This window comes from Apteryx mantelli, chromosome 16, assembly GCF_036417845.1.
Source record: "Apteryx mantelli isolate bAptMan1 chromosome 16, bAptMan1.hap1, whole genome shotgun sequence".
NCBI lineage: Eukaryota > Metazoa > Chordata > Aves > Apterygiformes > Apterygidae > Apteryx > Apteryx mantelli.
The window spans coordinates 4,200,657-4,214,091 of NC_089993.1; the positions used below are offsets into that span (position 1 = coordinate 4,200,657).

Consider the following 13,435-nt stretch of genomic DNA (forward strand, 5'->3'; position numbering starts at 1 on the left):
TAGGGACTCAAGTTATTTAAGAATCTTTTTTAATATCTGCAGAAGGATTTTATTTTAAGGACGTGAACAGATTTGATGTCTGTTAGGACAATACAAAGATTCCCTCTTCCTTCAAAGCAAACTGGTTGAAAAACATATTTCAGTCAGTATTGTGCAAGCTTCCCCCTTACAATAACGTCAATAGGTTGGAAAAAATCATCTCTTCTGGCCTACTCCCACTTCCACAATTTCAATAGCATCCTGAAACAAAGATGACCAGTTTCGTGCCATTGCTGCCTTGTACTATGCTGCTGGTTAAAACTACACAGAGATTAAAACAAGTCATAGCACACAAACTCAACTACAGAAAATTTGAGGTAAAAATACAATTAAGCCATACTAATTCCCTTGCGTGGACATTCTCTATTTAAGTTTCTGTGTGGACATTCTCTATTTAAGTTTCAGATAGAAAACAGATTTGTGTTTCATAAGCTAACACAACTCCCCCCACACACAAAATAAGAGTCCAAATTTTCCTTACTTTTGAGCCAAGATCAAACTTGAACTTGCTGCTGTCTTCCTCACTCACTTCTGTGCGCTCCGTTCCTTTGGTGTTCATGGCACCATAAAGCACAGAGGTGATCTTCAGCAGTTCCTTCACTGCATAGCCATCTGCCTGGTAAAGCTTCTTAGTGTTGAGCTTGATGTGCGCTTTGGTAGCCTTTTGGAAAGAAAGAATTCACCATGTCACAGAGAACAAAATTTTCATTTACTTTTTCACACTTCATTCAAAAGCACTTTCTGGGGGTACCATGCTCTGCTTTACACAAATAAAACTTGCTGTTTAGAAACACAAATCTGTCTAAAAGATATTTACCGATGTTTCTAAAAGAAATCTGATACACATGCACTTTCTGCGTGTCAGAAACATTTGCAGATAATTACCAGAATGAAAAAACTCAAACTATCCATTAGTTCTTCCCTGTGTGAAGATCAGCAAAAACCCTGTACGCCACTTAAATTCAAATTAAATTTAAGTGGAATGTAAGCACTGCTCAGGTCTCCTGATGCTGCTGCACAGAGGTAAATTTCACCCTTGATGAGTTACAAGAATAAGATCAATTATCCTAAATTAACTGTCTTCTTTTCCAGGAGTACCTTCAGAATGATATTTTATTGTTTCTCTCAAATTATTCCCTGCTTTGATATTAGTGACTTTGATCCCTTTTCTTCCACCTCTGAAAAGCACAGGCAAATGGGTAAGGAAACGCCACTAAAAATTACAACATTATCTTTTTATACTTTAAAATACCAAAGGAAAGGAAAAGTTAGCATAACGGAAAGTACACATCTGTCACAGGTAGGACACAAATGCAGTTCTTGAAATTCCTGACAAGATTATGTTATAGATAAACAGCCACAAAGAGCCAAGAGCTAACGGCAGGGAAAACTTTGCAAAAGCCTAAGATTCAACTATTAACGTGGTACAAGTTTTGTTCTCTCTGCTCTGGCCTTCACTGAACAATTCTGCGGGAAAACTCCCTGTGAAACTAAAGGGAGAAAGGACCACATCTCAAACCATGGATTTAGCTCCAGCTTTTAAGGAACAAAACCACAGCAGAAAGTTGTAGGCCCATATCTTTTCTTATGCATCTTGCCAAACTTTGTGACTTTACAGTCAGATTTCTCCATTTTTAAAGTGTTTCACTCTTACCTCTTTCTTGCACGAAATCTCAACACAGAAGAGCAAATTGATTCTACCTGTACTTCCTGTACAGAAGGAAACAGCTGAAAAAATGAAGCCAAGACTTCCAGAGAGATTACTGATGTTGTATACCCTGCCTGGGGGGAGTACAAGACTTAAGGCGCAAAAACACCTGGTCACTTTTGAAAATTTTGACCAGCATGACTTTGAATTAACCAATACATGAGGTAGAGAGTCAGATATGTTCTCCTGTACTCTAAAAACCTACCTGTAGAAGCAGTAGGTATAAAATTTAAGAGAAGCATGACATTAAATTGACAGAATCCGTTAACCATCTTCTACACAAAGGAGCCTAACACACTGCATTATAAAGGATGTTGTTAAAGACAGGAATTCCAATTTCAGTTCCATTCAACCCCAAGAGAGAAAAATCAATGTGTAATAAAAGGGAAAAAGTGTTTTCCACTCAAAGACGGCTCAGAAAAAGAAAAGGAAAAAATACACATGCAAGTATGTGTATTTTTCAGATTGACATAAGGTCGCTGCTTATTTGCGTAGGTAATTTCATGTTTGGAAAGTTTGAGCCTTGATCAGCTATTTTGTAACAACTCTGAATGGTTTTAAAGTATCATTAAAAAAAACATCCCCACTTACTCTGAATATCAGATTACCACAATGGAATACAAAAGAAAATTTAAAATACACTGCAAGAATGGCATTGATAGGCAGGAAGTCTGCTTTATTTTAAGATCTGTCTTACTATTATTATAGAGCCAAATTTTGCACGCAAGGCAGAGCCTCAGAAAACAGAGCGATAAAACCAGTAATGCGAATGGTACCTGCATGATCCACGGAGTAACCCTGCACCACTTCACAGCCACCGCTGTTGCATTATGTTTCTCTTTCTGGGGAACTGGTAAGGCTGGTGGATTTTTACAGTCCCATCCTAGTTTCCCGTGCGTGTTGGGGGGAGGAGGGAACACTACAGCCCCGATGCACAAGTTATTTTCAACCAAAGGGTAGGCTCAGCACTTTAGTCCTTGCTTTTCTGGTCTGTCCACATCTTGCCTATTATGTTAAAACTTTCTATCAATTGATTAATTCAAGTAACAGATGACCACAGGAGTCAGGGGCAACAGGGGAATTTACCTTCCTACCAGGCAAGACAGATGAAACACAGACCAAATTACAAATGGCCAAACTGATCTTACTCTTCTCCAAGCCCCACAAAACCATTAGGTCTCAATTCTGACAACAAATTTCAAACAGCGAGGGTAGTCCCAGGACTCACAACTATGGATGTGCCACACAAGCAACAAACCCTGCAATTTATTCCCTCCATCCCCAAAAGACTGTTTTTTCATAAATATTTTTGCAGTATAGCGCTGTATTTCACAGCTCTCTACTAACACATTCCTGTGCATGTAAGAGCTCCCTGCACGTTCCCCCTAGGGCATTCAAAGAACAGATTAACAGTTCAGCCCCAGAGATCCTTCTTCAGTTTCAGCAGCCATCCCTGTTGCTGGGCATTTGCTGACACAAATCTGTAAAGCACACAGCCTCGGCAGGCTGTGCCAAGAGCAGGATTTGAGTGCCGATGCCAGCCAGCAGTTCCAGTCCTTACGATCAGGTAGGTAGCCAACGACTGTGTAATCCCAACGCACAAACAGCCCAAGGAAAAAGAACCAGAACTCGTAGCTGAGTGCTCCAGCCATGTGGTTGTGGAGTCCTGGTCTTTATCCGATCTAGCCCAAACATTTTGCATTCCTTTCTGTACAATGGCAAAGCCTCAACAGGAACGATAAGGATTGCTCTCAGCTCCCTGCCTTGCCCAATACCTAGGAGAATAACCTAGGAGCTGAAGTAGTGGCTCTAAACCTCCACAGGCTGAAATTAAAACTGAACGCACCATGCTTCCTCGGAAGCACTCAAGAAGATTTATTAGCAGACACCGCCACCACTTCTATCATCCATCATTGTTTAAAAGGAGCGCAAATACGGCTGCTTTCGCAAAATGTTTGGTACCTTGGTTTGCTAACTACACATGCATGAATGCATTCCTATGAGATCGAACTCTTAAGAGGCTTTATATAGCACTATCTCAATTTTGGATCCCAATGGAGACAAGTAGGAACCAGGCGTTAAGCCACTCAGGCTGGGACAGTTTGGGGGGGGGGGGGGGCAAACAATGAAAAAAAAATAAAATAAAAATCAGCAGACACTTGAGGAATTTCTGGGTCCAAAAAGGAGGCATTTGGTAAGTTCTAGCACTAAAGAGTTAGCTACCCACTTACATGAACACATTCTGGATTCCCATTTTATGCTTAAGGACCTAAGTCTTGTTCTGGATCTGGCCTAGGATCATTAGAGAAAGTGGAAGGGCAGAAACTATTTTCTCAGATATTAAAATGGCATGGTGGTGTTGAACTATTAGAAATATTAATTAGATTAGAAATATTTAAGCCCAGTGACACAAGGAAATGCACCATTCGGGTAAAAACTTAATACATTTTTACACCTTGGTCAGTAAAGGAGACAGATACTCTAATATTTCATGATACTCACTTTTGAGGTAAATCTATCTCCATCAAATGTCACAGGTGGTTATAGACGCAAAAAGCTATTAGCTACTGGAGAAGATAATTGTGGATTTCATGGACAACAAACTATTACAGAAATGTCTAAAAGATTTTCTTATTCTGAAGAGGAAGAAAAAAACCTCTGCGCTGACAGTCTGGTTATTGAAGAACTACAATAATTCCCATATTATCTTGTAACATTAACCAAGACTTTAAGTACAGGATGATTGAAGAACCTTCCACTCATTTCATCTTCCGAATCATATTATATAATTCTTCAAACCCTCTGGGGATATCTTACATGAAATCAACAATTACAAGAAAAATGTATTAACAATATTATTTCTGATTCCATCCTTGTCCTTTTAAAACATGCTTGACTTGAAGGGTGGAAATCTCTCTAAACAAAATAGATCTGTCAACCACATCTTACCACGCTCCAAGGCTGAAAAGTGCATTCTGGTACAGACAGAAATGCATCGTATTTGAACACATTAAAATTAGGAATTAAGATAATTTATGGTGGACACCATCATAAATCTCAAGGCAAAAGCTAGCTTGGATAGAGTGTCATTTTAAGATATTACTAAAAAAAAAGTTTCAGAAAAACTTTAAGGAATTAGTCTTTGCCCTTAGCATAAGGATCCCCATTGTTTCCTGACACACCTGCAGCCCTATTAAGTTTAGTCAATCTGATCAATAGTGCTACCTAAGTCTTGTCATTACAGCAAAGTTTCATGCTACATCAAAATAATAAGTGACGTGAACAATGTTATGTTATTCCATCAGACAAAAAAGTTAATAGCCTAATTCAAGTACACTCATGCCTTAAAAAAAGTCTATCAGAAGTTGCAATACTTCTGTGTATCCAATCTTAGTGAAACCAATTCTTTTAAAAATATTACATATTATAATATTTTTTATTTTTCTACAATAATAAAAAATAGCAAATACCCAGGATTTAAAAAAATATATATATAAAATCAGAAGCATTACACTTGGGAAGCTAGAAGATTTTTACTATTAGAATTTCCATCTTCCTCTTCAAGTGCTAAAAGCCTTTTGTACTGTTTTAACTGAATTATCTGGTCCTTGATCTTTTCAACTTCAGCCTTCATTCTAACACCTCTCTAACAGTAGGACCCATGATAAAGGTTCAGTACGGTAACAGCTCCTTAACAAAGACAAGGCTGGTAAAAGATTTAATCTGGGAATATATGCCTTAATAGAGTAATGAGAAGGCTCATTCAATAGAACACCAGCATATGATTTTATATCAAACTGAATATATCAGTAGACGCTATGACTACCCTAGTGTATACAAAAGAATCAGGTATCTGAAGTTAGTAATAGATATGACAGGGCCTCTTCTGAACTCATTTAAAGGGCTTCAAATCATTTCATATCTACAGCTGAATCTCCCACTATTATATTACTTTAAAAAAAAATTGAGAGTGACAAGGATGAATATTGTTTTATAGTGTTAGATGTTTAGATCCCAATTCTGCAAAGACTTACACATAATTACACAATTTCAGTAACAACACACCTGGCCTTTTCAAATTTATAACAGCTCTTACCACAGGGCCTCAAATCATGGACAAGGTCTCCACTCGGTTTGGTGCTAGGCAAACACAAATTGAAAAGACTCCCCTAAGCCCAAAAGGGCTTGTGATCCAAGCAAGAATTCTTCTATTTGACTTTACTGCTATGACTTAAAGGAAACTACCTACATTAATATGTATACATTTACACTTGCATCGCTGCAAGTTTTGAAGCTATAATATCAATAAAGTTCAAGAACAAACCTCTCTCTCCCCTGCTTCATCTCCTCACTGTTTTTTAATCCTTAGCAGAATATCCAGGTCAATTTTATAGCTTGTACATGGTCATTTCAGAAAGAAAACAAAGCTGATTTGCAATTGACATAGAGCACTAGAATACAACACACGCTCGGCCACCTATAGCAAAGAAATTACAAGGGGTTAAGATATAAAGCATTAAATCTAATATTGAAGAGTTATTTCAGCGGGCTTAAACCAGACCTACCATAAACTGAGCTACAGCCTTAATGAAAAAGACCCGGTCCTGCTCCGTCTCCACATCAGGAGGAATATCAGTCTGAGGTTCATACCTGTGGAAAGAAAAATCCATAGATTTGGACAAGAAATACACATGCAGTATTAAAAGACTGGTACCTCTGTGAGGCAGAGTCAGACAAAAAAAAAAAAAAAAAAATCAATGTAAGAGACTGCAAAATAAATCTTTAGCTCCTAAGGCAGATGCGGTATCTAAATCCAGCACTGCATACAGTGGGATTGTGTAAAAACTGCAAAAGTCATAAAACCCGAGATACTTCTGCAGAAGTAATTGTTACTTTGGGGACCTGAATTAATCTTTTCACTCAGTTTTGCAAAGGAACAAAGTTTAGCTGGCTCAGTCAAGTCTATGAAATCTTGTTTTTCAGAAGTAATTTATCACTTAAATCACGAGATGCTTAAAGAAATCAAACTAAGTTTAATTACACATGGCTTCACAATTTAAAAACACTAGGCATACGATTAATAATCTCAACCTTTTGGATAGCATATTAAAATGACTTGTAATAAAACAGTTCATAGCAAAAACAGTCCCCTTGTCATTTAAAATGTTGATATGTGTTACCACTTCCTGAAATACAGGCATACCCTGGAGATATTGTGGGTTCCGGTCCAGACCACCGCAATAAAGGGAGTCACATGAATTTTTTTTGTTTTTTCAGTGCATATAAAAGCTATTTTTACACTATACTGTAGTCTATTAAGTGTGCAATAGCATTATGTCTAAAAAAACAATGTACATAATTAAAAAAATACTTTATTGCTAAAAAATGCTAACCATCATCTGAGCCTTCAGCGAGTAGTAATCTTTTTGCTGATGGAGGGTCTTGCCTTGATGTTGATGGCTGCTGACTGATCAGGGTGGCGGCTGCTGAAGGTCGGGGTGGCTGCGGCAATTTCTTAAAATAAGACAGCAATTAAGTTTGCCACATCCATTGACTCTTCCTTGCACAAAGGATTTCTCTGTAGCATGCGATGCTGTTTGATAGCATTTTACCCACAACAGAACTTCTTTCAAAATTGGAGTCAATCCTCTCAAACCCTGCCACTGCTTTATCAACTAAGTTTATGCAATATTCCAAATCCTTTGTTGTCACTTCAACAATGTTCACAGCATCTTCACCCGGAGTAGATTCCATCTCAAGAAACCACTTTCTTTGCTCATCCTTAAGCAGCTGTTCCTCATCCACTAAAGTTTTAGCATGAGATTGCAGCAATTCAGTCACATCTTCAGGCTCCACTTCTAATTCCAGTTCACTTGCTGTTTCCACCACATCTGCAGTTACTTCCTCCGCTGAAGTCTTGAACCCCTCAAAGTCATCCATGAGGGCTGGAACCAACTTCTTCCAAACTCCTGTTAATGTTGGTATTTTGATCTCCTCCCATGAATCACGAATGTTCTTAACAGCATCTAGAATGGTGAATCCTTTCCAGAAGGTTTTCATTTTACTTTTCCCAGATCCATCAGAGGAATCACTATCTATGGCAGCTATAGCCTAACAAAATGTATTTCTTAAATAATAAGACCTGAAAGTTGAAATTACTCCTTGATCCATGGGCTGCAGAATGGATGTTGTGTTAGCAGGCATGAAAACAACATTAATCTCATCGTACATCTCTATCAGAGCTCTTGGGTGACCAGGTGCATTGTCAATGAGCAGTAATATTTTGAAAGGAATCTTTTCTTCTGAGCAGTAGGTCTCAACAGTGGGCTTAAAATATTCAGTAAACCATGTTGTAAACAGATGTGCTGTCATCCAGGCTTTGTTGTTCCATTTATAGAGCACAGGCAGAGTAGATTTAGCATAATTCTTAAGGGCCCTAGGATTTTCAGAATGGTAAATGAGCATTGGCTTCAACTTCAAGTCACCAGCTGCATTAGCCCCTAGCAAGAGAGTCAGCCTGTCCTTTGAGGCCAGGCATTGACTTCTCCTCTCTAGCTATGAAAGTCCTAGATGGCATCTTCTTCCAATAGAAGGCTGTTTCATCTACATTAAAAATCTGCTGTTTAGTGTAGCCACCTTCATCCATTATCTTAGCTAGATCTTCTGGATAACTTGCTGCAGCTTCTACATCAGCACTTGCTGCTTCACCTTACACTTTTAAGTTACAGAGACAGCTTCTTTCCTTAAACCTCATGAACCAACTTCTGCTAGCTTCCAACTTTTCCTCTGCAGCTTCCTCACCTCTCTCAGCCTTCACAGAATTGAAGAGAGTTAGGGCCTTGTTCTGGATTAGGCTTTGGCTTAAGGGAATGTTGTGGCTGGTTTGATCTTCTATCCAGACCACTAAAACTTACTCCATATCAGCACTAAGGCCATTTCGCTTTCTTATCATTCGTGTGTTCACTGGAGTAGCACTTTGAATTTCCTTCAAGAACTTTTCCTTTGCCTTCACAACTTGGCTAACTGTTTGGCACAAGAGGCCAAGCTTTCAGCCTGTCTTGGCTTTCGACATGCCTTCTGCACTAAGCTGAATCACTTCTAGTTTTTGATTTAAAGTGAGAGACGCGCGACTCTTCCTTTCACTTGAACACTTAGAGGCCATTGTAGGCTCATTAATTGCCCTAATTTCAATATTGCTGTGTCTCAGGGAATAGGGAGGCCCGAGGAGAGGGAGAGAGATGGGGGAACGGCCGGTCGGTGGAGCAGTCAGAACACAGACAACATTTATCGATTAAGTTAGCCATCTTATACAGGCATGGCTAGTGACGCCCCAAAACAATTCCAATAGTAATATCAAAGATCACTGATCACAGATCACCATAACAGATATAATAATAATGAAAAAGTTTGAAATATTGCGAGAATTACCAAAATGTGACACAGAGAGACGAAGTGAGCACGTGCTGTTGGAAAAATGGTGCCGATAGACTTGCTCAACGCAGGGTTGCCACAAACCTTCAATTTGTAAAAAACGCAGCATCTGCGAAGTGCAGTAAAACGAGGTATGCCCGTACAGAAAGAAGTTCACACTCACAGATATCATTTCAAACACATTACGTTCAAAGGTAATCCAAACTAATGAAACAGTAGGTTTTTGAGCTTGTGGATATAAAAGTATGCTCTGCAAGAAAATTTCTGGACATACAGAGAAGCAAATATAGAATTCTAATTACTACTTCACCTTGTCACCACACTAACTTCTCCTTCACTAATAATATATTCAATATCAGATCTTTATAATGCCTTTCAACTTGAAAGAACGTGAAATGCTTTTAAAAAAACTGTTAGTGAGATACAGAAACTTCTAGAGTGGAAGTCACCAGTCTACAGGAATCAGGGAAGAAAAAAAGAAAGCAAATTCCCCGAGTCTTATAAAAGGCTTTGATATTTTCAACATTCAGACAGACAAAATAGCACCTGCACTTTTAAATCACATTTGAGACTAAGAGCAAGTCAAGTGCAAATTAGCCTCTCCGCTTTAAAGTAAAATTAAAAGGCTTCTAGAAGCAGGAATAGCTGTCTGTTGGTGTTAAGTGCAAATTTGACTTGTTACACAAAAGAAACCTAGTGTTTTGTTGCTATTTGGTCTGCAAGTGAAGCACTTCACTAATAGGCATAGGGTTCCTAGCAATCTTATAAAAAAGAAGTTTAAACATCTAAAAGTGTTCGGGTGCATTAGACAAATAAAAATGTTGTTTTAAAAAAATGTATTTTCCTTCAATTGTTCTATTGTGTTGCTGTTACATATTGAGGAGGGATACTGATTTTTGTTTTTAAACATGAGATGGAAATGGCAAGTAATTTAGACCCTTGTTATTAACAGCAGTACTTTAAAGAATGATAGGTAATTTAACCAAGTGATTTTGACTGGTTTAAGTATTCCCCTATTCTATTTCTTCCCACTTGTTACAGTATTCAGTAAACATATAACAGAAAAGAAATTAAACTTAATGGAGATTAATTGCAAATCCAGGCCAAAAACCCCCTGGAAAATAGGTTATTTTCACATTTTTCCATTGTAATATTCTACATTGAGTAGTTTAAAAGTTAAAGTATTTTATTTTTTTCATGTACATGAGTGAAAGAAGATTATGTGTAATTTAATCAGCACATCAAGTTTCATAAATATTTAAATAGAGTTTGTCAATAGGTTAGGTGGACATAAAACTACATCTAGATAGTTGCAGATTAGTACTGTGGGGTTTTTTTTATTTTTTATTTTTAAATAAAGCATGAGTGCTACACACTACCGGGTTGAAACAACAATTCTGATTACAAGATAAGAACTAAATATATCTTGAGAAGTTCTTATTGTATACTGCCTTGTTCAGTGTACAAGGTCAGACACAGCAAGGATGGTAAAAGAGTTTGCAGAACACAGGACTGAGGGATACAGCTACACTTGAGCAATAAATATATCCACCTTCAGAAGGCAAACTCTGCCAGGACTGACTCATTTTATTTTTTACTTCAGCTATTAAAACACATTTTTAGGGTTCTATAATTAAATTAAAGAGCTGAGAGAGCACTGCATCAAATTTAAATAGGAAGACAGGGCACAGGCTCAGCAGCTTAATAACAGGACAAAACCACAAAAGAGTAAAATGAGATATTTTACCATGAGCTTAAGTCACAATTATAATACCCTTTTCATTTATTAAAAGCCAAAGAAACAATCACTCCAGCCAACAAAATAAAAATGGAAAAAAACAGAACATTTGATTATTTCAATTTATTCCTACAGAAATATTATTCAAATCCAGAGTGACGGGACGCCACAGGGTTCCTTGGGGTGCCGAGTCACTATTGTATCTGTCAATGCAGAACACTAGCAAAAAGCTACCACTGTGCATTTCAAACACTAATCTTGTCTTCCAGTTTGGAAACTATTTTAAACTGATGTCTAGCTAAGAACCAGGTTTGAAAGTCCAAGTTAAGACTTTACTGCGTGGAAGTTTTCTGAAGCGTCAGAAGGGCCATGCTCTGCACAAAGACAGATGTGGTATAGCTCACTTTACTTTCAAGGAAGTACTTGCAGATCATTCAAACACCACAAATGATTGGGAATGAAAATAGCTCAGTCTTGTACTACCTGAATTTAATACTGCCAAAGCAAGACTCATGCTGTGCACTGGACTACAGGTCTCAGAAGAGTGGAAGCTACTACTGGTAGCCAGAAGAAAGTTTCGTTTACTGTTTGTGTCATTCTTTGGGTTTAACCATTGTTGGCTTCTTTGAAAAGTACAGTGAGATCCATGATACACATAGACTATTGAAGCCACAGGCCTGACACTTAAAATGCAAGCTGAAGTACAAACTTCCTGCCTGATACTCGTAACAGTAGCTCCCTCAAAACAGTAGCACTCTCTTATGTTTCAGTTTCTTTAAGTTCCTCTTTAGACATCTTAACACAATTTCACATCAAAACATCAGCTTCAAGAGCAAATGTCACATCCCAGCATCAGTCTTGACATTCATTAGCCTAATCACCAACCTTTTCACTAGCCAGAGAAGCACCTCTGAAACCAGCATGAAGTTTGGGGTGCGAAAATTCTCCATAGAAATGAGTCGGGGATACCCCAGTGCCTTCATCATCTCAGTAAAATCTGAAAAACAACCAAAAGCAGCGATTTTTTTTTCCCCATATCCACCACAGACGTCAATAACAACTCAGGTTCCCACAGCACGCTGTTCATTCACCATTAGACGCGCCCTGTTAAAACTACTCTTCATAAAGCTTCTGAGCAGATTAAGGGAGAAAAATAATATCATTTCACTAGAAAATCATGTCTAACCAAGTAAAAAGTGACTTTTCAACTAAAGAGTCGCTAGGTGGGGAGAGAACTTTGAAACAGTTTATCTTTATAAAACACACCTTTTAAAAAAATCAACTAAGGACAGCAATAATCACCGCTAGGTGAAGGCAGCACCACCCCACTCTCAGGGCCCGAGCACTCGGCCGCTGCGGTTTTACACTACGTTAAGGCAAAGGCTGCCCGTTAATTTAAGAAACACTCTGGCCATCTTTTCAGCAAGATTGCCTGCATCTGAAGCACCTGGAAGGCCATAACTGACTTAATCCACCTGCGCTGCATCTTCGTGTGGAACTGCAGGGCTTCAAAAGAACTTAAAAAACCCTTAAAGCTTAGAAAATCCGAACAGCGGCGGGGCCGCTCGGCTGCAGCCCGCGCAGCGGAGCTACGCGCGGCCCCGCCGCCCCCCGCGCGCTACCGGCCGCCGGGGCCGCCGCTCCCCCCCCGCACCGCCCAGCGCGGCGCCCTCACTCCTGAGGTCGCGGAACGACATCGCGGCTCCGCGCCGGCGAAGCGCGCAGGGAACCCGCAGGCCGCCGCCGCCGCAGCACTAGGCCGCGCCGCGCCGCGGGGTCGCTATGGCAACCCCCCTACGGCACCGCGGCCGGGCCAAACTGCCGTAGAAAGCGAAGCGCCGGGGTGGGGGCGAAGGCCTCGGCGCCCCCCGGCAGCCCGCGGCGCCCCCAGCGCCTCAGCAGGGCGTCCCGCGGGGGCGAGAAACCGCGGAGGGGCCAGCTGTGCTTAGCTTTGCTAAGCCCTGGGTGAAAACAAGACATTCGGGGAATGGCGGGGAGGGAGGGCCTACAAGCCGCCTCCACACGTTCTTGGAGAAGACCCCGAGCGCCGCTGCCACGTTCAGTCAGTGAGGAGCCAGGGCGCAGGGCATTCCCTCCGCCGGGGCCCTCGCAGCCTGGGCGGCCAGGCGGAGCGGGGCAAGGGACGCCGAGGAGGGCAGGCTGAGCACCTGCCTGCCCGGCCTGCAGGCGCTCGTCGGTCTCCGGCTGACGTCCGGGGTGCTGGAGCTGGCAGCGATGTTTCCTGTGCCCCTGTGTCCCCCCGTGTCCCCCGGTGGCCTCCTTCCCCCCAGCTCAGCTCCGTGCCGCCCCTCGCCTCCCGCCGTCAGCTGTCGCTGGCTGCTCATGTCAGCGCCGCTTCATAACGTACCGGCTGCTGGTGTCCTGGGTCTGCCCCAACGGACCTCGTAGCCGACAGGAGTTTCCCTGTCGATGCATCAAGGGCAAGATGACGCTTTTTTCTGCTGACGCTTTGTGGTTCCAGACGTCCTAGAGGCATAAGAGCTCTGACCACAGGACTC

General features: G+C 40.7%; 1 protein-coding gene across 2 annotated transcripts in view; it reads right to left on the minus strand.

Moving 5' to 3' along the window:
- CLUAP1 (clusterin associated protein 1) overlaps window positions 1-12,694 on the minus strand; it is an 80,519-nt gene extending 67,825 nt beyond the window's left edge. The window contains exons 1-4 of one of the 2 annotated variants that reach the window (XM_067306208.1): window positions 12,592-12,694; window positions 11,802-11,913; window positions 6,313-6,397; window positions 521-700 (exon numbers count right to left, since the gene is read on the minus strand). In XM_067306208.1, coding sequence (XP_067162309.1) covers window positions 521-700; window positions 6,313-6,397; window positions 11,802-11,913; window positions 12,592-12,613 — 399 coding nt within the window. In that variant the 5' untranslated portion in view covers window positions 12,614-12,694. Of the gene's footprint in view, window positions 1-520; window positions 701-6,312; window positions 6,398-11,801; window positions 11,914-12,363; window positions 12,447-12,591 lie in introns of those variants that run through there. The other variant, XM_013939980.2, reaches the window with a different exon arrangement.
- Window positions 12,695-13,435: the final 741 nt, after the last annotated feature.